Below are 24,871 nucleotides of genomic sequence, written 5' to 3' on the forward strand. Positions count from 1 at the left end.
CACATAAAGAAGTCCTTCCTGGACACATTAACAACCTAGTCGGACATGGCTGGACGCTTTAAAAAAAAATGCACATCATTCGAGAAAAACTAGATTGGTCTGATCACTCTACATAAAACATTTTGGAATCCACAATATATAGAAATTATGACTTCTTACAGGTATAAGAAGTTGAAATAAAGCAAAGGCAGAATATTTAAATAAATCTTCTATTTTTCTGCACATACATTTCAACGTTGGATGTTAAAAGCTAGTGTTATCATTGCAATAAGAGCATTATTTAATCGAAATATGAGTATATTTACGCAATGTTTGAATCCTCTCACTGGTGTTGCTTCATGGGAAGAGAAAGATCAATATTACGATTATCATCAAGAAGTAGCTAGATCTGCCTTTGCAGACATGCTACATGATCATGAACGAGTCAGTATCTTTTTATATTATTATTTTATATTTTTACTCGTTAATAACACTGATTTACAACATTTTTGTTTCTCAAACGATCCATTATTTACAGATAATGAATGATTTTGAGAAATTAATTTTATTTTTCTCTCCACAAATTTAAACAATTTTTCTATTACTTTACGAAGTAAAATGCATAAGAAACACAATTTAGATAACAAGAAATAGTAATATTGTAAATCAGTGTCATAATTAATATATATATCATAATTAATAAGTGTCATAGTTAATATAATTTTTTTATATTAAGCATTATCAATAAAAAATAAAATCAAAAAAATTTTTTACTTTATACTATCATATTTATTTTCATATATTATAAAAAATATGTAAGTTTTTGCAGCTGACTATTACGAATTTGACGTAGATAACAAAAATGTTCCTTGTCATAAGAAAAGAAATAGGTGCTTAGCTAAGTTTCTCTTCCATTGTTATCATGTTGCTATCATTAGGGCAATAATAATTTTATTTGGGGCATTAGTTCGTCTAGGCAATAGATAATCAAGCGTTAATCATATTGAATAAATTAATACATTGCATGAGTGTTGAATAGTTATTTGATTGCTGTCATGATATCAAGTATCTTATCATATTGAACAAGACGAATGATTATACAAATATTTAGTTGATGAATTTTAAAAGCAAGCAGTCAGAAATATTAGTATGTTATAGTATGTCAGCAATGTGACAGCAGAGTGACAATGTTTTCTTTCATGTATTACATATTTGTCTTCAATCATTGAAAATATATAATTTATATTAGTAAGTAATTTAATATTAATATTATTTAAATTTAATATTAATATTATGTAATATGCATACATAATATTGTGTTATTTTTTTTTATTTATGCAAGTAGAATAGCAATTATTGTGAATTTTTTAAATAAATGTTTCATTTTTATACAGTCTCACACACACACACACACACACACACACACACACACACACACACACACAAAATTATTGGCATACTTATATAGAAAGATATCTCTTTATTTAATTGTAAAGAATCAATTTTTTTATATATATTTATCAAATTTTTATCTTTTTTTTATATATATAGACTTATCAAACCATCCACGTAGTGTATTTATGTACGAATTGTATATTGTTAAATTATTTATGCGAGAGAGAAAGTAGACCGAATCGAGTCGAAAAGTCCTCTATCATTTTACGATTTTCGCTAATTAATTTTTAGATTGCCGAAGGAGCGGATAAAATCGCAATCAAGACAATTTTAAGATATCTTTCAAAGTTTTTTATAAAATATTTTAAAGATGTTTCTTACAGAACTCTTAAAGATATCTTAAATTAAATTGTTTTATGTATTTTAGATTTTAGACATTTCGCTCATTAGGTAGCTAAATAAAAATTGTGAAAATTGCAAAATGATAAACGACTTTTCGATTCAATTTGTCTGCTCTACCTGCCTACAAGAAGTCAAAAACTTTGGGACATCCTATATAAACTATATTTTTACAGTACGTAATTCGCAAAGTGATATTATCATATAACATCATTAATATTTCATCATATGTTGTCATTCTGTTGTTGTGAATTTGCTGTTTGTCGCAGACGATTTCTGAAAAAAAAAAAACAAAATGCCATTATGTTGTAGTCAGAAATCAATTTGTTGAAGAAATGTACTAATGTCAACAAGTTGGGATAATCTAATTTGCTATAATCTGATATCGAATTCATATAAGTACAACTTAAGACGTACAATAACGAAGCATCTTAGCTCGAATTTCTAAAAACTGATTGCTTCAACGTTGTCAGCAATATGACGGCAACCTCAGAGCTATTTGACTATGGGTAGAGGCATTATGCTGATAACGGTTGTTTGAACAAACGAGCGGAAATGCTGTAAGAAACTTATTGCCATAAATTGCCACAATTTGTTGAGAATCAGTTTTATAAAATATTTACATATCCACGTTTCTGTTAATTGAATGGAATTGGAGTGTCGTCGAGTAATATGTTGAACCAGAGGAATTTAACTCGATGATGCATCGAATTAAATTTCTCGATTTTAATAAAATAACATAGAATAAAAGACATAGCATTAAAAGATTTTTCAGCTGTTCTGATGAAATAATTTTTTTAAGTGAGCCCCAAAGGTTCTAAGATGAAAACATAATTTTTTAAAAATGTTTACCGAGTAAATGAAATCTGATACTTTAAAATGTTATCACGTTTATCTAAGATTTCGATCACATTTCGTTCACATTCGGAGAATTCACAACACTCGTTCAGTTACAATATTGCTAGATTACTACTAGTAATATGGGAGTAAAATTTTAGGCGGAAACTGTTTCTGTCATGCTGCTCTGTGATTTCTAACAACTTATTATATGATCCGTTATAAGAGGGCAACTGTTGCCATCAAGTTGCTCATAAGAGTTAGTTAGTAACAATAAAAGTTGACAATCTAATAGGCAAAATCGGAAGTTGCTTTCTTAAATATTGAAGGCAACTTAAGCAAAGCAATTTCAAACAAATTGACAGCAACCTGCAGACAACTTGCTGAGGAGTTATAGTATAAAAAATTCAAATTGAACTTTCTATAAATGAAAGATGATAAAGTCCTACATAAGATGCAGAACACGAATCGCAAGCTTGTTGCATCAGCCAATCTGATGCATCAATTTGAAAAGTAAAGCTTTGAGATTGGTTGAATTCTGCGTCTTAAGCCCTATCTAGATAAGTTGCAGCACACAAACCACATTCGCATTCGCAATAATCAATCAGAAGTATCAATGGTACTAATAATAGCTTCTGATTGAGTGTCGTGAATGTGAATGCAAATGCGTTTTGTGTGTTGTGGGGTTAAGGGTAGAATTCCATGAGATGTATTTGCCGCGTATCATGTAACCGCGTAATCAATTAGTAAAATGTGAAACCAGAACAACATTTCTTATCGGGTGACAATTGGACGCTGATCAATTCGACACTGATCAACTGGACATCAATTGATTGGACACTGATTAATTGGACATCTTAGCAGAGGGGAGGAAATGCGGGATAAAAGTCGTAACAGTCAATCATAGGGTCTTAAGTTGTAGAAAATTAATCAATCATAGTCTAATATGAGAGGAAAAATCGACTATGATTGGTCATTTTCTACGACTTAAAATCCTAGGATCGCTACAACTTCTATTGTAGATCCCGCATTAGCAGGGGGATGGGTGTCCGAATGATCGGAATCCAGATGATTAGTGTCCAATCGAGTAGGGTCCAAACGATCCGTGTCCATTTGATCGGTATCCAATTAAACATGTCTTCTAATTGAGCGGTGTCCAATCGATTGATGTGAATTGATTAATGTCGAATTGATCGGTGTCCAATTGAACATATCCAATAGGGATCCTCCTTTCTGATTCGCTCTAATTTCGCATTTTATTGATTTCTGATTGATTATACGGTTACGCGATAAATACGCCTCACAGGACATTACTCTTATATTGTAGTTCTGACATACTAATGCGATATGCGAGGTCTAACGATACGCGATATTTAATCAATGTATAGCTCTTCTTGAAGAGCAGTATGTTGATTGAATATCTCGTGTCGCATATCGCGCATCGTGTTGATGTGCTGGAACTATTATGCGTCGTCTATAATGCATGGAATAATAAATGAGAATAAAAAATTGCCATCACCAATCACAGTCGATTATTCTTTTCACATTTGACTGAGATTGGTCTATTTCTTACTTTTACGTTCTTATTCCATGTATTGTAAATCATTGATATATATATAGGGTCTTTCAAGGACGCTCGATTAAATGTAAATAAAACAAGTTGTGTGAGATATCCACTCTAATTTTTTTTTTATTTGAAAGAATATTTTATGCCATTAAGTATAGAATATAACGTCGCTCAAATGTCCGCCGCGGCTTCGCTTGGTGACACGTATTCGGACGGTCCAATTTTCGATAACTTTCTCGCATAAATCTGGCTGAATTTGGATGGCGTTTGTTATGTTGACTTTGAGAGCATCAATTGTTTGCGGTTTATTCGTATAGACCTGCGATTTAAGATAACCCCAAAGGAAGAAGTCTAAAGGCGTTAAATCGCACGATCTCGGTGGCCGGCCGCCGCGCGAGATAACCATGCCCTCAAATCGCAGAATCCATCGTGCGATGTGTGACATGTAGCGCCTTCTTATTGGAACCACATGTTATCGGTCCATATCGTCCATTTTAGACCACAAGAAGTTGCTTATCGATGCTTATCTATAGTGCTCGCCGTTGACGGTTATGACAACGCCTACTTCGTTTTGGAAGAAGTACGAACCGATGATTCCGCCAGATCAAAATCCACCAAACAGTGACTTTCTCGGGATGCATTTGGAGTTGGTGTATCTCGCGTGGATTGGTATCGTCCCAAATTCGACAATTTTGCTTGTTTACATATCCATTCATCCAAAAATGGGTCTCATCGCTAAAGATGATTTGTTTGACGAAAAATTGGGTTAACTTCCAACTGCTCCAGAACTCAATCAGCGAACGTACGGCGTTGTTTACGGTCGTTTACCTTAAGTTTCTGGGTCAGTTGAATTTTATAGGGGTGCAGACCCAAGTCCCGATGCAAAATTCCAAGTTGAAGTCACAGAAAGGTTAAGTTCTTGTGAACGACGAGAAATTGACCGCCTCGAGTTTTCCCGTACATTCTCACGCACAGCAGATTATTTATCGAATCGGTTGAATCGAATTTGGTCACCAAACGTCGAATAGTCGCCTCGGCAGGACGGTTGTGGCGAGGATAAAAATCACATAATGCTCGGAACGTTTTTTCGAATGGAGCAGAATGATTTTGATAATAAAATTTTATGATTTGCACACGTTGCTGAACACTATGACCTTCCATGGTGATTTGCCATACATTACTAAACAATTCACAACAAATTTGACAGATGTCACTTTAACAACATGGCTACTATGATCTAACAAATTTCGAGCGACCCTACATATTGTGTAGTTTACTTTGATCTTGCATTGGATTACTCGGGTTCTGTCATAATCAGAGAGCTGAAGTAGTTGAACGTAAACGTCCGTTGCGCTTGGCTCGATATCTTCTTTAGCTCCTGGATCGATACCTTATAATTTCCGATATCCAAAAATAATAACGACGTAATGTTGAGATCATGGCCTCCGCTTAGCCTATCAGACTATGTGATGACGCGAGAAGCAAAAGCACGGCAATGAGAATGAAAATGGTGTTGTCCTTCTTAGAATGAATTAAACTCGGAACTGATAGTCCGGTGAGTAGCAGAGTGCTGCAGCCGCTGGGCCCAGAGTGAGGAGCACCGTCATCCGATAAGTGCCCTCGCTCTCCGATGTAATGCAATTTCTTGAGCTTATCGCTGTGTACTGTGAGAGTTCTATTGCTACTTATTGCTATCTTAACATTAATGTTCTTAAGAATTTCTAAGATCTCGTATGGTCCTATTGATCGACAAGTTTTCCTTTCACTGGTTCTTTTAATAGGTATACTTGATCGCCGCGTTAGAATGTCCGTGGGTTACATTTTTTGTCGTAGTAAAATTTTGATTTTTATTTTGCTCGACAGAGCTTTTCTCTTGCGATTTCGTGCGAGTCCCGTAGTCGGTCGAACAATGAAGTCAGGTAATCAGCATATGTTTTACTTAGGTCGCTTGGTAAGATTGAATCACTTGTTGGAATTCTGTTTTGTCGAAAACCAGCTCGTGTGATGAAAATTTCGTGCACTTTCATGCACGCTTGTGTTATAAAAAAATATTACTAACTTCAATAGTTCGTTCCACTTCCGCTCTCTATTGACATATTGCTTTAGGTACTTCCAAAGCACATGATGGTTTCTCTCGATGGAGCCATTGGATTGTGGATGATAGGCGGTTGTTTTACATTGTGATATTCGAAATTTCTTAACACGCATAAGAACACTCAGGAAGTTCGAGCCCTGATCTAGAGCCTAAGGAGTGCCTTAGGGGCACTATAGACGCAGATAAGTTCGTTTACGAACTCATTTGTTACATGTCGATGGTAGTTATTTGTCTGAGTAGTATCGCGAGGGAGTATTTAGTTAGGAGATCTTGTACGGTTAGAATATACATATTGCCGCTTCGAATTTCGGGTAGTGAGTCCGTAGATATTTTCTCGAATGTTACGGCCGGAGTGTCGGTTAGAATCATTGGTTGGTACGTTGGTACGTTTTTACGCGGATGAGTTTTTTTCTTTGGCAGTTCTTACAATTCTGTATGTAGTTTTGCATATTCGGCCAGTAATAACGTTCTTTAATGCGCCAGTATGTCTTTGTGATACCTTTATGCCCGCCTATTGCCGCCTGAGTCGTGATATTCTCTAAGAATTCGCAAGCAGTCGTCAAACGGAGGAATCGAAATTTTATTAGTGCAAATCTTAACACCCTGGTGGCTAAATCTTCCAGGATATTGTTCGTCTTTGTCCACTTTATCTATATTGCTTTTATGTATTGAGACCGATGTTAAACCTATTTCGTGATGACGTTCAACAACGCAGAAATTGCTTTGGTTATTATTTATTCGGTTTATCATTTCGGATGCGTGTTCCTTAATTATTAGAGCGATGATAAAACGGATTTTATCGCTGATTACTTTGGCGTGCTCGAGGATAATGCCCTCAATCTGCGGAAATCGTGCTTATTCTGCGAACATGCGCGCTCTCAAAGTTCGCCTATTTGCGTGGTGAAAATCACTAAATTATCCTTTCGCATGGTGAAATTATCGCGTACTTCCCGTACATTGAAGTGTTGAGGAGCATTGAGGGTGTGACATGATGAAGAATCGCTTTCTTCGCTATTATCATCTAATTCCGAGTCGTTGTCGCTTATAATTTCGTCGCATACAGGAAAAAATTTTCCGGAATTTCGTAGCATTATTGGAAAGGGTTGTTTTTTGCATGTATCGTGGATGCAGGTATTATGTCTAAGGAAAGGTCGCTTCTGGCCGGAGTTTTATCTTGTTTGAGCGGAAACAGAGATTTTTTTTTGACTATCGATTTTTACAGCTATATTTTCGAAAGTCGGCGCAACTGTCGGATTTTTTGACAAGGCATCGACGTTTGAGTTTATTTTTCCAGCTTTGTAACAAATTTTGTATTCATACTCGGCGAATTTAAGTGCAAGCCTAGATGTGGGATCTTTCATAGATTTCCAGCCAAACTAAAGGCTTATGATCAGTCACGAGAGTGAATTTGTGCCCGTAGAGGTAGGGAATGATTTACGCTATGAACTATGGCTAACAATTCTTTCTCAATAGTAGAACAATTTTGCTCGATGAAATTTAAGAGCCGTGATGTGTATGCGATGGGGCAGTCCTTCCCTATTTCGCCTTGACTAATTATGCCCTAGTGTACTTCGACGTGTCGATAGTTACTATAAATGATAGTGTGAAATCCGGATATTGGAGAATAGGTTCCTTACATAATGAGTTTTTCAGCGATACGAATGCTTGTTCCTGCGCATCTGCGAAATTCTGCATCTTTCTTAAGTAAGTTAGGGGCGAGCTATTTTAGAGAAATCGAGCAAAAACCGTCGAGGCCCAGAAACTTTTATCTCGAGGCCCTTGGCTTCTTGAAGCTTAGGAAAGTTTTCAGCTAATATTTTTTTAGGATCCGGCCTGACATCGTCCCTGCCGATTATATGGCCCAAGTATGTGACCTGCTTACTTGCATTTGTCGGGCTGGAGTTTTAAGTTCGCTTTGCGTAGTCTATCGATTAGTTTATTAAATTTAAGTTCGTGTTCATGTAACGAGCTCACATATAGAACGATATCGTTTAAATAGACAAATAATTCAATTTCCTGCAACTCTGATAAAACCTGATCCATGAGGAACGTCGCCGGAGTATTTTTCAAATCGAATAGCATGCGTTTAAATTGATAATGCTCATAGCGTAGTGAACAGCTGTTTCGGTGCATCTGACTTATACATCTGACTCATACATTTGGTGAAAACCTGAGGCCAAATCAAAAACGCTGAAGTATTTGGCGCTCCCAAGCTGATTCAATATTTCCGTAATATTTGGGTGTATACGCATCGCGGACGTTTTTTCATTTAACGCGCGGAAATCTACCACTATCCGCCATCTCTTATTCTTCTCTAATGAATCTGATTTCTTTAGGATCATTCAGAGAGGGGAATTGTAAGGGGAGTTGAAGGGGGAAACGACATCGTTCTCCAGGAGTTTTTACTTGCTTACCTATTTCCTCTTTGTGAATTGGGGGATAACGATACTGTTTGGTGTGGATTGATTATCGGTGATGGTGATGCTGTACCGCATTTGTACAACTAAACTTATCGCCCGAGATTTGGAATAAATCGCTATATTTATTTATTAATTTTTCGTGATTTCTTTCTTCGCAGTTCAGATGGTCGAGTCTCAAGAGTTCGTTTATTTGTGTTTCTCCATGCGACCTAAATTTATTCCTAAGAGAAAGCGAAGCTACCTAGCTCGTTTTTATGTGCATTCTGTCGTATGGAATTTCGAGCCTTAGAGATGTTTTTTTAGGCAAACGTTTTTTGCTACGAGGTCGAAATTATGTGGAAAAATGAATTCCACTTCTTCCAGCTCGATTACAGGTATCTCTATCTCCCGATCGGCCTCGCCCTAATTATACCAATGAAGGGCGCCCTTCCGTCGCGATTTGTGACTAGAGCGTCCTAGGTAGACGTCGTCACAGAGGTCGATCCGTGGTACGTATCTTTCTGCTAAGGTCGGATTTTCAACGCGGATGGGTATGGTAGTGCGAGGTCTTGACGGAATAGTTACCGTATCATGTCGCGAGAACCGTCGCGTATCACCGTATTTTGCCAGGAGATCGTCCCACAAAATCTATTTTCATAGCATCCCGCAGGAAGTCAAATCCTAAGATTCCTTCTTGCGTAATCAGGGAAATTATCTGCTACGACTTGTAAAGTTACCGGATATCCCATGATGCAGTCGTTAGAATATTCGAAAGTTTTAATATTATCTTCGGTTATTCTGCTAATAGTGTTTGATCCGTTTTAATTTACATTTCGGGACACATATTGCGTTTCTTGATAATATTCGGTGCAGCGTCTATGTCGATCATAAATTCCGCGTCGTACAGCAGGCCATCGACAGAGATAACGATAGTAGGCGCGTGAGAGAAGGCATGAGGATTTAAGATTGCGATTCGCCCTCTGTCGGTTCGATCGGCTGTGCTTCGATCATTCTTATCGGAGATGTCCCGTCTCTCGCGGGTTTATTGCCCGAAATTCGTCCGTTCGTCTCGGAGGGGCTCGCGGAGTTTCCCTGCCTGATGCGAGAATTATTATATTCGCGTTTCTTACATTCCTCGATTTCATGCTCCATGCCTTTACAGTATCGGTACCATTTATCGGAGCAATTATTGATGTGATTACTCTCGCGGTTTGGGTGAGGCTTGGGGAAGGGCGCGCGTCTCTTGTACGTGGGTAACTCGAGCCTCTCCCGTCGCCGAAACTTTCTCCTCGGATCGGTATCTGGAAGGAAACATGTCGCGCCTCGAATCAGCGAGGGAGGGGGAGAGGGGACGGATTGGATTCGTAGAAGTTGAGACATCCGGGCACGAGGATTATATCTCCATTTGTCGAATTCTTCTCTCTTTGCACGAGGCCGCGAAGAAGGCCTCAAACGGGTTTTCGCAATGTTCCGGCGATCATTTGCAGCCGGTATTGGAGGGGAAGGCCTTCGCAAAATGATCTTGCGTATCTACTTTGATTATTGTTCGGGATGTAAGGATCTTCTCTCGAGACACTCGGCATCGAGAATCGCGGTTTGCAAGTCTTTCATCCAGTTGATATAATCCAGCATGTGTTCGTTTCTCCGAATGTAAGATGTGCTCAGTTCGTCACGACATTGATTAATTATTATATATTAGCCGATCCGAAGGCCCCACTCAGGAGATCGATTAATTACGTTATCGCACGGTTCATCTTCTACCGCGTAATAAGCGTGTCCTCTCAATTTGTTTATTAATATTTTAGTAAAGTTTCTCTTGGCAGAGGAGGGAACAGTTTCTCTGGCGCGGCGGCAAGCTCGAATAAATTGCGATAACGGAATATTGTACCCGTCGAAAGAAGGTGCACTCCGTGGCCTCTCGGAAAAAATCTTCGGCGTTTGCGGGGATTCTATTGAGCTTTCTCCGTGTAGGAAAACGTGCGGTTGCAAAAGATCATTGCCCGTCACGGAGTGAGGGGAGGATGAAATCTCACTTTATATCGCGACGGAGATTATTGAGTTCCCGAAATACTTCGTCCTTAAAAGAAATGAGTAAGTCGCGGACCGTCTATAGGTACGCGATTGGCCTTCTTGTTCGTAGTGTTGATTGCGCTTTATTTTGCAATCAGCGGTTCGCTCGTGGGTTGTTTCTCGGCTTCGCGGGTTCATTCCAGGGCATTACGTTCGGCTCTGAGTCGTGTTTTTTCAGCTTCGTAATCGCACATGAAAGCATCGCGTTCGGCTTATAATCATATCCTCTCGACTTCGCATTCCTTTTCGAGTTCCGCGCGCTCTCTTTCCGCGGCCCCCTAATTGCGTATTCGTTCCTCCTATTTAGCTAGAGCCTGTCGCAGCGTTTCTAATTCTTCTTCGTTGAACTTTACGTTCTTTTCTCTCTTTTTCTTGCAAGTATTCATAGTAACACGGAACATAATCAGACTTAATTAAAACGGCGTATGGGTCAGCGTCGCTCAAGGACTAATTACCGCACCTCACCGCTGTCACCAGAAAATTTTACATCCCATTCGATCGGCGGGTGATTGAGATCTATATAAACCTGGGATCAGTGAATTATCGGTGGGTGCAAGATGTAAGGTTTCGCGTCGGCGGGAGCGCAGAAGTAAAAATTTGTCCAAAAAGCTTGAATTAGCTAGAATGGCGCGTTCGACACAGCGACGATAGTTCCGAGGAAGTCCAAGATAGGAAGTATCTCTCGTCCTGTTTAAATAACCGAGACAATCGCGGCAGTTCGTGAAATTACGGTAGCCAGCGACTCGGAACATTCGTTGCAGATCTCGAATCATCCAGGAAACCCTAAATGGATGTAATGTCGCAATACCACGAGATAGTTCTTCTCATCGATAGGTAGAGAGGTGTAGGCACGCGAGATACTTAGTCTCGCTATTTTCTATGTGGCGAAAGAATAATGAAGATACACAGCATGCGCTACGTAGTATAAAGGTTTCTAACGAATGAACGCGAACGCGGATGCACCGGACACATGCTATGCGAGCAGGATTTACGGTCCGCGATAACCGAGATGTGATGAGGTGATGACATCTTACCCTTACGATAAGATTTTTGTTAGTGATTGTTAGCATGCGGATTGGTCGATATGCATGGCTCTCAGACTGCTTACTGTCCAAAATTCGGCGTCGGATTTGTCTTCGTTAATTCACAACCCTCATGTGCACAGTAGTCTAAGTTCGCTAGTTAGATCATTAGTATGAATTGAACGTGAGAAAGAAATTAATAAGAGAATTTTGTTGAGAAAATTCACTCAGATTCAGCTGATAAGTGTTTATTAATTATAATTCGCCAAAATAGAGATTACACTTTTAGGTTAAATTTAGGATAACATTTATATTAAAAATAGAAATTAAAATTAGTATTAAGTTCAGAATTACTTAGATTTAGGATTTGAATTAGATTTGATTTTAAAAGAGATTGAAACAGATCCATAAGTTACAACTAATTTGAATTACGTTTCATACGCGGCGCGCAAAACTAGAGAGACGATTCGCCGACAGAAGATTTGAAAAACTTTCCGAGGGCACTCTCGGCCCAGACTCTAAGACGCTGCTTCCATTACTAATTACTTTTCTACCTCTATTGCTTCGAGGGCGTTTTTCGAAAAAGAATCCCCTTCCATCGTCGCCCTGCATGTGATGGGAAAGGCGTCAAGTATGATCCTGGCGGTCTCGTGTACCGCATCGATCTATAAGTGATAAAATGTTCGTGGTTTGTCCAAGGATGATTTGGACAAGATTTAAAAGATACTGTGTACGTGACAGCAGAATAATGACTATAGAGTTGTGATTAGTCGTGCTGTTCTGTTCCGTTGTAAATTTCCGCTCATGAGACGTTAACTGTCCATTCTATATGTCAATGTAGACAACACATTAATTCGATTCACAACTTTACTTTATGAGGCCTTAAATCGTAAATCGAAAGAGATTAAGTGATAATAATTTTTGTCTTTAAATTGTTTTTTTGTGCAGTCTTTAGGCTTTAACCATTAGACTTAAACGAATTGAACAAAATCAAATTCTTACGGCATAAAAGTATAAGTATTCTGTGATGTGTAGCACTCGGGAGTCCCGAGTGCTACACCTCTGTGTGTATATCGTCACTTATGATTTATGGCTTACGGCCTCTTAAAGCATAATTATAGATTTATGCAGATCGGACTTAAAGAATTCCACACAATTCTTATGGAAAATAGATCTCGGTAAAATTATTTCAAATTTTAATATTTTGTAGCTCATGCTGATTAAAAGCACAAACTTTCAAATGCCTTAATTTTTATTCCAAAATCTTCGGAAAGTATTTTATTTATATTTTATACAAAAGATATAGAAAAATTGAAATAAATCTTTTTTATTACACTTATGTATAACTCAGGAAAATTAAACGATTTTTGGCGATATAAAAGAAAAAATTGTTGCAAAGCTGGATTTTTGTGTATAGGTATTTGTAATAGTGTACTCTTTAACATATCAAAAGTCCTCATGTGTGAGCGGATGGCTCTCACGTCGTGTTAAGATTAGACAGAGATACTAATATATTTCTTTCTCTGTTATCGATTTTATTAAAACCACTATCCTGTATATAAAAGTCAGTTCAAATCTTCTCATGTTGCGATTCTGATTAGAGAATCTCTATCATATTAATATTCGTATTTATTATATATGTATTTATTATATTTTTACTGCATAAATTGTGATTGTAAAAAAATGAGTATATATAATTCTTACTTGTGATGTGTATTCAGACCCAAAGTATTAATGATAAATTTTTTCGGAGAGTTCCGAAAGAATGAACTCGTCTATTTTGTTATTGGTTGGTATATCGTATTTTGATGTGCTGATAACAAATATTACCATGCGTGGCGGCAGTACGTGCTTTCCTATAGTATATCTCGAATATTATTTGACCTAAAAATATGGTCCAATATCAAATGGAAGCAAATGTCATATTATGAATTCAGAAACGCACATCAATTTTAAAATTACAAATAAACTTTTAGTCATTATTATTGACATGAAAATAAGAACACAAATTGGAAAAAAGAAAAGAAAAGAACTACCATCTTCGAACATGTGTATGTTGGTCAATTTTTATCGAATATAAATTAACAATACACTATTTTGTAGGAAATTTTATAGGCTTCAATTTTTATCTGAGATATTTTTTATGCGATTACATTTCAAAAAATATTTAATCACTAAGTGCACGTTAAAACTGTGTTTATACAGTTCTTTACTTTTCTGTGTTTATACAGTTCTTTACTTTTCTGTGTTTATACAGTTTATACAGAACTTCGTTCTTTAGACTATGTATGCAGTGTAAAAAATTTAATAAAAAAATTTAATAAAAAAGATGGCAATCGATAGTATTAAGAATTATTTAGATGAGAGTCAATCAATCGAGAAACCATTTAGAAGAATTTCGAAGCGTTTTGGAATGCGTTTAAAAAAAGTCTTAACTATTATTAGTAATGTTATTTTTATTTTTTCTAATTCTAATTAGAAAAAAACAGAGTAAATTATTGGTCTATTTTTTGTTTCTGCACTAAACTGCAACAGAACTCTCTTTCTCGACAAATATCAAACATATATCTATCTCACTTTAAGTTGCAAAAGTGTATCGCGTGTTGCATCAACATATTAGTCAGGTTATTTTATAAATATAAAGTCTACTAGAGAAGGCATTACATTTATAAAATAATCTGATCGACTGATTAATATAATATGTTGATGCAACACGCGGTACACCAGTTCAGCCACAGAAAACAGATCTTATGTCTCGGTTTATATTTCGGTCTTAATCCTAAAATTCTAAAATTCAATCAATGAAATACAGATTTCAGTTAGGACTGGCAGTAATCTTATCAATGAGGACTGGCGGTAACCTTATTAGCTGAATTTTAGAATCGAAGCATAAATCAAGCATTATAGAGATACACATTTGACCTCCGGCAACATCGAGAATCTGTCCCCTCTACTTTTGCTTCACCATCCATTGACGTCGCGTTCGCTTAATAGAGAGCGGCGTCGATTGATAGTATGGATACAAAAGTAGAGGAGCAGATTATCGATGTTGTCGGTAACCGAATATTACTGATCTTATAGTAGAATTCATCATTATTTCTTTTTCTGCAACTTTTTTTCTTTTGTTTTGTGCAAAAACGTGTCGTAGGATGAGTCTTACTTCAATATCGAAGAAGAGAGGGCTAATTAACATTTATCATTTCTTTTAACACCGACAAGATAAATTTTAATTGAATACACTATTCGAATACATTATTCGCATTATAGGAATAAATTTCAATTTATAAATAAAATATTATTCGTAATATGGGAATATAAATTCGAATATAATTTTATTTGAAATAGACAAATAAATTTATATTAAAATAAAAAATTTATTTATTTATTTTTTATTTATAAATAAGATTTAATTCTTTATTAGAAAAAGTATTCAACTGGTATGTATTCCTACACGAAATGTTATAGCAATATTATTTTGTAAAGTTGCAATATTTCAAAATATTACTGCAATATTCTAACAATTTTCCGCAAAAATAAAATATTGTTGCAATATTAGAAAAATATTGTATACACATTGCTATAAAATTATGCGATATTTCAATAATTATTTTACTGTCTATTAATTGTTAATATATTGTTTAGCATATTCTAGAATACAGTAAAGTTATGATCAAAAATAAGCCTAAAAAGCACATCCAAGACTGTATTCTGATTCTCACCCGAGTGTCACCTAGGTTTCATTCCATTCTTGTTATTTATCGAACATTAAACAAAGATCTAGAGATATGATAGTATCTTGACGCTAAGCTCAGATACTGGCGTGAAACACATGCTCCTTTACGCAAGACAACGAGTTGCGGCAGATGATGCACGCGTGCGCGCATACACACCAATCTCGCTTAAATACTGTGACGCGATAAAACGCGAAGAACGAAAGGAGGCTAGAGAAGGAAAGATTTTTATTGAATCAGGAAGAGAATTAAAATATTGAACAAATATTGAGAGAGTAGAAGGAAGTGGCACGAAACTTAGTGGACCGATATATGGGGAAGGATAAGTAATCTTGGTATCTGGTGATAAGAGGATTAAAAGAGAAATGATATTCAGAATTCAACTGAAGGAGATATAGAGGAGTATTGAAACGAGAAAGAGAGAAAATACAAAACAGTATAGGTGAAGAATAAAACCAATCTTGCCAAATCTTAAGCCAGCCAGATCTCTGGTAATACGGAGATATATGGTCGTATTATATTTATGAACACAATAGGATAAGTGGAAATAAGAATTTTGGATTCGCTGTACACGATTTAGCAAATGTTGGTTAAGAGCCGGAACGTATACAACATCAGCGTAATCAAATAGAGAAATAACAAGTAATTGAGAAGAAGTTTTTGAGAGCAGGAAAGAATATGGCGATAAAGAAGACGAGCATAAGCAGTCCGACACTTGATGACCATGTGTGACTCCAATGACCATGAAGAGTCAACGTGGACACCAAGAATCTTAATAGAGAAGAAGCGAGGAATTGGAATAGAATTAAGAGAAATGTCGAAGGACTATAATAGAAAAAGGACGGGATAACAATATCGAACCGACAATCAGAAAGGATGATTTAGAAGGATTTAGATACAGGGCATTATTAGTGGACCATTCGGTGATAGATTTTAAGTCTGTATTCAGCAGAACAGATTGCTAAAGCATCGAAAAATCAGGTGAAAAGATTTGAGAAGAATTATTCATCTGCCTACATGAAGAGCTTGGAGGACAGAGAAATATTAGACAAATCAGAGACAAAAAATATTAAAAATATTAATTATATATATTTTAATATTAAAAATATTAAAATATAAAAAGTAAAGATCCGAGAATGAAATCCTGGGGAACATCAGAGAAAACGGCACGAATAGAGAAGAAGAAAAGGATTACAAATGAAGACTTGTTGCGTGCGATTTGTAAGCAATGAGATTTCGCAGAGCGAAAGAGCAGGATGAGAAAGATCGCATAACTTGAGTTTGACTAAAAGTAAGTCATTGATGGCCTTCGGATTAAAAGCCTTTGTGAAGTCCAGCGCAATGATGGAAATAAGGCAATAATTGTCGAAATTAGCGACGAGATGTAAAGCAATTCCATCGTCGTGCTATGAGATATTAACGAAAATCAGACTGACAGGAGAGAAGGATAAAATTCTAAGTAGAATCGTAAAATTCGTATTCTCGTAAAACTTGTAAGGATTTATGACTAATATTCTAATTTTATGCGTAAGATGTACGATTATTCATAAATATTTACAATTTCTTGTAAATTTTATGGCTATCCTGGTGGAAAAATTTCTATGCCAAAGTACGTCAAAAACTATTTCTAAATACATGAGAAACTATTTTTAAATACGCAATTTGGAACATGGAAATAGTTTAGCGTAGAATTCTATTCCTATGCCACAGTAAGCTGTCATTCATGCCTTTGTACGCCAAACAATGCCAGAATAAAAGGCAAATTATGCTAGAAAATACGCCTAATTATGCCCGAAAGTACGCTTAACTACGCTAAAAACTACGCCTAAGTACGCGAATGAATCGTGGAAATAGTTTGGTCTAGAATTTTATTCATATGCCAAAGATTTACGCTTTTCTACAAAACTATACCCTAAGCATAGTTTCGGGTACATTTACTGTTTAAAGTAATATGATGGTATCTTGAATTCATTTAGCATGAATTCAAGACTTAGATACTATCACGTTGCTGTCATGATGGAATTAGAATTTCATCATAGCATAGGTACTTTAATATTAAAGCCAAACTTTGAGAGCTCACTTCACATACGAAATGCTGCGCTTCTTATATATTTTCCCAAGTGATTCTTATTTACGAATTCATGCATCTTCGCTGTGACTCTGTGTCGCATAATACTCACAGATAAGTAAATATAATTCGTAAATATAATGCGTAAAATGGCATAGAATGGCATACTTTGTTACAAACTGAAAAATTAAAAAAGGTAAATGTTGTACTTTTGGCATAGAAATATCTCAGGAAAATTTTTTCGTGCAACCACGTATAGCTTTGGCATAGATAGGCATAATTATTTCTGCCTTACTTCTTCCCAATTATTCGACTGTAGAGACTGTGATTCTGCGTTAAAAAACGTAGAATACTTTCTCCAAATATTATGAAAAATTAAAAATTAGTTTGGCATAGAAATCTGTAAATTAGGAAGTAATGATCATTAGTTGCGCGTACTTTGGCATATTTTTTATGCCTAAGTCCAAGTACGCCATTTTACATCTTTCGCGTAACTTGGTGGAGTTATTTCTGTGTTTAACAACGCGATTCTATGCTACAGTCGTAGAAGTAAAAAGGCGTATTTTTTGACGTATTTTGGCATAACAATTTTTCCGCCAGGGTAGTAAAAACCTGTTTGTAGAAATATTATATAAAATAGTATAAAGATATAAGCACTTAAAAATTCTTACATGTCTTACAAGAATATATTACGAGCAATTACAAGAATATGTTACGAGCTTTACGATTCTATTTAGAATTTAGGCATAAGCTAGAAAATGACAAAGCGATTTATTCGTTATCTATTTATAATAAAATTTAACAAAAGGAGATCAAATAGAAATGAAATTGTAGGCCGGTATTTGTTAACTAAGAAAAGAGGAAATAATAATGAAAGCGATTTATTTGTCATCGATATCTATTTGTTTATAACTTAATACATTATAAAAGGAGACCGAAATTATACATTATATTTGTAACTAAGTTAGAAGGTAATAATAACAAAGCAATCTATTCAATCTTGATCTCCATTTGTTTATAACGTAATACAACAAAAAAAGATCGAAGAAATGAAATTATACGCCGATATTTGTTATACAAACTTTGTTATACAAACTATTTATTATGCCCTACCTAAAAAAGGTAAAAAAGGTATTAAGAATAGAATCTAAGTGATACGTTACGATCTTTTTATTTTAACTAACCAAGTTAAATTCTTCAAATTAAAAAGTGAAACCTCAAGTGATACTATCTTTGTTATTTACTTATTAATTCTAATTATATACATTATTTATATAAAAGATTTGATATTAACAACTGGCGCCAAGTTAAATTCCATATCAAATTAAATAATATTAATTCTAATGATATGTATCATTCATATATATAAAAGATTTGATATCAACAACTGGCGTCAAATTAAATCCTATCCAACCATATCAAATATGATAAAGAATATAATTCAAGTGTGGATAATATTCTTTATTATATTTATATTATCTTTAACTTTTCTACAAAGAATAAGTATATATCTTTGCATTCATTGAAGGAATCTTCCTATTTCGATTTATATATATGTATTATATATACAGAATATCTGGAATTTAAAACTTCAGGAACTTGTAGGGGATAAATTAAGAAAAAAATATCCTCTAGAGATATGCTCGTTTTTACTTCGTTTTAGAAAAAATCGCAAAAAAAGACAGATCGTTGCTTCGTTTTTGCACTGTCTCTAAAATATCAAATATCAAATATCGCTAAAATTCTAATATCATCGCTAATACGAAAACAATAATAGATAATAATTCCGTTTTCGGGGGAAACTTTTTTTGTTTGTTTTTGTTTAGGGATCTTTTTTTGCCCGACAGATTAAATGCAACTAGATGTACAGATTTTTTGGAGATCGACTTCTTTGATTATTTCGAAGACATCTACCTGCAGTAACGGATTGAAATATGGTTTCCAATTCGATGGGTGTCCATCTCATTATGAACTCGAGTTTGGTCAGACAAACATTTTCCACAACGATGGATTAGACGTGAAATAGTAGTATTTTGGCTACTCCATTCATAATGAGTTGGATATCCATCGAGTTGAAACCAAATTTCACTCCGTTTTTACAGATGGATCTTCTAAATAATCAAACAAGTCAGTCTCCAAAATCTATGTATATCTGGTTGCATTTAATTTGTCAGACAAAATGATGCCACTAAACAAAAACAAACAAAAAGAGTTTTCATTTGAAAACGAAATTATTATGTTTTTATAACGAAATTATTGTTTTCATATATGTATGATTTTAGTCATTGAAGTTTGTTCTTCTTTTTTTCATGTTTACTTTTAAAAATTCATTTTTACGTAAAAATGAAAATAAAAGGTACAATCTTCAATGGCTTTGATCTTGACAAATATTATCCATGACAAATATAATCCTGAAGAACATTCAAGAGGTTTTAACCATTGGACATTTGCTTTGCATAATGCTAATGCCGGCGGTACTGTAACTTTCGAACCTATAACTCGAAAAATACTCGAAAGAGAATTTTAGAATACAACAGAGAATTTGTGTAAGCTTATTTTAGCCTCACTTACGTGTTCCTCTATCTATGCTATCGATATAACGGATTTCCTAACTTAAACTATCTTTAATTTCAAACGTACACTAGCTCATCATCAGTCACAGAAAATAGACATGTGCGATGTAACCATGCGTCAGCGCCACATTTGCCTCTTGCGCCAAAATTCCAAAAGGACATTTCCCCCACTTCGTAGCGGTGACGACGTCGACGATGTTTCTTAAAAGTTTCAAATTCGTATTTTGCGTCGTAATATTTCCGCTCGTAGAGCACGTAGAAAAAAAATAAAAACACTTTCATTATAAATCCCGGTCGCAATTGATTAAACACATTTACTCGAAAAACTTGATTGATTCAGCCCTTATTGAAATCCTTATTGATAATCTCGATGTAGCGCAACTCGCCGGTTCGCATAAAGTAGTCACGACAGTGTCGCTGCGCGTAGCTTAGCGCCGAGACACTATCAGTGTTTGTTATATTCTATTTTTCTACTACTAAACAGCAAACACAAACACAATTAGTTCCACGGCCAAAATAATTGGCGTTGGTAAAATCGGTCCAAATGATTCTTCACGAAAAGCATGCTTAGCGCTTTTTTTACCTTTTTATATGTACAAACAGCAACTAAAAGATTGCAACTTTTTTTTAATGGTTTTCGGAATGCAACCTATTCACCGAGTGATTCTTACTTACAAATCCAAGTAATAAAAATAATCAATCGCTCGGTGAGCAGAATGCATTCTAAAACTCATCGAAAAAAATGTGTTACGACTTTTTAGTTGCTGTCTGTACGTGTAAGATTTCTTTTCTCAATAATTATAATAAAAATCGAAATACTCTTTGATTTTAAATAAAATATGTATAATATAAAATAATTAATATTTTTATTAATAATAATAAATGTATAACGTACATGTAACAATAAATATATCGAATAGGGGAATAGGGCTCCGATGACCTTGACTCTGAACATTGTCAAGATCACTAACCTACACTAGATTTTAGTCGCTCATCATTTATTAAAAAGTTATTAACGAGTTTGAAAAGAAGTTTGAAAAATGATGATGCAACTTGGGTGAGATGGAATGGAACTCACTTCGCGTGCCTCTTGGTGGAGAGAAGTGGGAGTGAAAGTCGCTTCGCATGGAAGTCTCGCGTTCCTAAGCCTAAGCAGGCAGGAAGGTGGGATGAGAGTTGCTCTTCGCGTGGTTGTAAAATATACTTTAAAGCAGAAAATTTCTGTTTTATGTGGTAGAAAAGAGACATCATTATTCTTCTTTTGTTAATAACTTTTTAATCAATGACAAGCGATGGCTAAAACCTATTGGAGATCACTCAGGATCATGATTTGACAACATATATCAAGATCAAGGTCATCGGAGTTGCCTCCTCTATTCGATATATTTATTATAAATATTGTCGGGGAAAAAGTTTCTTCATATTTTTTAATCCAAAATTGTATATACAATATTTTCGTCAAAAATGAATGAAATTTAAATTTTAAAAAAGAGTTTTAAAGCTTGAAATCTACTTTCAAAAATTTGCTATATTTTTTGAGTTTCTGTGAGTTTGATAATTTTTATATTTAAAAAAATTACGAGTTGAAAAAGATGAAAAATTTTTTTTCACTTTGAGGATCTCTCACATGCCCCAAAAAAAATTTACGTAAATTTTTTGACTACCTATCATGAAAGCTTGAAGCTTTTCCCAAAATCATTTTTTAAAAATGTCCCTATGATTTTTTTATTCTTGAATTATTCGCGAGTTAAATAAAGGAGCACTTCGATTGCCTACTCCGATAAAAATTATTAAAAAAGCAGATTTTTAAAGCTGAAACTTTGCTCTAGCAATATAATTGTAACGAAAATTTCGTAACAAATGACAAATTTTTACAAAAAACTTTTTAAAAATACAAAGAAACTTTTTCCTCGACTAAATATATACATAAATATTATTATTAAAAAGGTTAAAAAAATTCTTTTTCCAAAATTTCACTAAAAAAAAAAAGAAATTATAATATTTGTTCTAGAAGATTATTTGAGATGAATCGTCATATGCCTTGTTTAAGAGCAAACGTTTGACATTACGCAGCTTATAAGAGTTAAAAAATTTTTATTTTACTATATCACGAGTTTTCAATACCCATCGAATTTAGCGATTTCCGTAACTTGGTGCGTAAAGCTCTTACTGCAGAAATGCTGTATACTATAAATTCTAATTTTGATGTTTGCATCTTTTTTTGAACGGCATGGATAGTGAAAAAATGAATGAAAATTCAGATTTTTTTCTGTATGTAGTGATTGCATCGTCACTATTCCACTTATAAAATATAATAGTCCATAAAAGACTTCTCGGAATCTTTGGACAGGTTAAAACTGTCGACCATATAATGAGTGAATATAAGAATATATACATATACATACAACAAAGAATATATACATATGGAGCATTCTTCGTGAAGTGGATCTTCTCTCCTTTCCTGCCTAGAAGAGTTTTGAAAAAAAGGTTTGCGACGGCTTAAAATTAAAGCTTGTGACATTTACTTTTAAAAGTCGACTGACTTTTCTGAATTCAAAATGGCATATTCAAAACGATCGATTTCACAGTAGTTTTAGAAAAATTCAACTAATTCGCCAATCACCTACTCAGCAATGCATTACGATGGAAAATAATCCGATCTGAAGTTATCACGTTTGAGTAGAATAACCACCAGGCAAACATAGATTTGATCTTGATCCCCTTTTCAAGGTCAAATGGGGAAATTTTTGTTTTTTAACTTTAAATTTTTGTAATCCCTATTTTTATCTCTAGAAATGTAATGAGAGAAATTTTACGTTCAAAACTATAGTTTAGTCATCGATCTTAGCGATTTAGAGGTCAACCCAAGGTTAAATCTTATTTCATGTTTGTAATTCGATTCGATGGATTCGAAATGAGGTCTTGTGATTAAGGTCGCCAACGGCAAAAAACTTCATAAATCATCTGATGTATTTTTGCCTGCTGAAAATGAATATCATCACAAAATTTGGATAGATATCGGATTAATTTTGAACAACTTTCAAATTTCTATTTTGATGATTGATACTTGTAGAGAATGTCATTGCGCATCTTTTTTGCAAATATACCTAATTCGATTACTTTTTTTAGTTTATGAAATAATCGAAAAAAACGCGATTTTTACAAACGACAAATTACAAAATTCAAATTTTCAATCTTTCTTCACTTTAACTCGCTGTAACTTTTTGGCCAAAAAGCCAATTTTTGATTTTTTCAAACGAAATTAATCGCAATTAAACGTTATAGCATTCTAACACATAAAAAATAACGTAAATGCCTTAATAAACAATAACGTAATGAATTTTTTTTCACAAAATTGCAACAATCATGTATCGATATGTTCAAGCGCTTCGTTTATCGAGTGAATTTCTGCTACGAAAAAGTTGTTTATTAAAGTACAATGAAATTTTCTAAAGTTGTACTTCGATTGAATTAGTAGGTGCAGAGTAATGAACATACGAACTTGCTAGCGAATGAACGATTATTTCGTCTCGTGCCTCCAATCAACACGAGGAACGAGATCCCCTTATAGAACATATCTCCTTATAGAATGTGGCTCCTCAATTATTCATATATTCATATATAACCATTCGTATTATGAAAATTACATATAACTTTGTAGAGAATATAAAGAGCTTTATTTTTTTGTTTCAGATTTTATTTTTAAAAATTAATGTTTACAGAGATTTACATTAAAAAACCGATTTTTGGCAGATTTTTTTAAAATGGCGAAAAAATATGTCCGACCGTCAAATTTTGTGGTGATATTCATTTTCAGGAGACAAAAATACAAGAATTGATTCATGAAGTTTGCCACTGATGCTCTTAATCACAATGCACTTCGTTTCACAATCGAATTATGAACGTAAAATAAGATTTAATCTTGGGTTGACTTCTAAATCGCTAAGACCGATGACCAAACTACAGTTTTGAACGTAAAATTTCTCGCTTATCTCATTTCTAGCGATAAAAATAGGGATTACAAAAATTTAAAATTAAAAAACAAAAATTTCCCTATTTGACCTTAAAAAGAGGATTAAGATAAAATCTATGTTCACTTGGTGATTACTTTACTCAAACGTGATAACTTCAGATGGGGTTATTTTCCACTGCAATGCACTGCTACGAAGGTTGGCGAATTGATTGAATTTTCCTAAGACTACTATGAAATTGACCGCCATTTTAGATATGCCATTTTGAAAAAAGCCATTCAGAAAAAAGTCATGGCTTTTGAAAGTAGATAGCACAAGCTTTAATTTGAGATCTTTTCTTTCAAAACTGTTCTGGGCAGGTGGGTTCGCTTCACGAAGAATGCCCCATGTTTATTATATTTTTAAAATCCAGAATAATCGTCAGAAGCAGTATATGTCAATTTACTTCAGATTTAATTTTTACAAAATAATGTTAATATAAAAATTGGTATTATTAAATGTTGTCATTGTGTAAAAATTTTATTGTTTTTATAATCTATATCGAACATATTGTATTACCGAAAATTTTGGGTCTAAGTAATAAAATAGTAATAAAATATTGTTATATTGTAACAAATATAAAAAAATATTATGTACTTGTCCTGTTGGACCTTTATTATAACTTTTCTAAATTTCTTTTATTTGAAAATATATTTAATAGAAAAAAAATAGTATAAACAGATATATATATATATATATAAATATATATATATATATATACATATA

The 24,871-nt window shown here is 34.4% G+C and overlaps 1 protein-coding gene across 1 annotated transcript in view; it reads left to right on the forward strand.

Moving 5' to 3' along the window:
* Positions 1-240: 240 nt before the first annotated feature.
* LOC105622968 (protein arginine N-methyltransferase 7) overlaps positions 241-24,871 on the forward strand; it is a 53,053-nt gene continuing 28,422 nt past the window's right edge. The window contains exon 1 of the mRNA XM_012204373.1: positions 241-423. Within this exon, the coding sequence (XP_012059763.1) occupies positions 241-423 (183 nt within the window). The remainder of the gene's footprint in view (positions 424-24,871) is intronic.

The sequence above is a fragment of the Atta cephalotes genome (assembly GCF_000143395.1).
Source record: "Atta cephalotes unplaced genomic scaffold scaffold00051, whole genome shotgun sequence".
Classification (NCBI taxonomy): domain Eukaryota; kingdom Metazoa; phylum Arthropoda; class Insecta; order Hymenoptera; family Formicidae; genus Atta; species Atta cephalotes.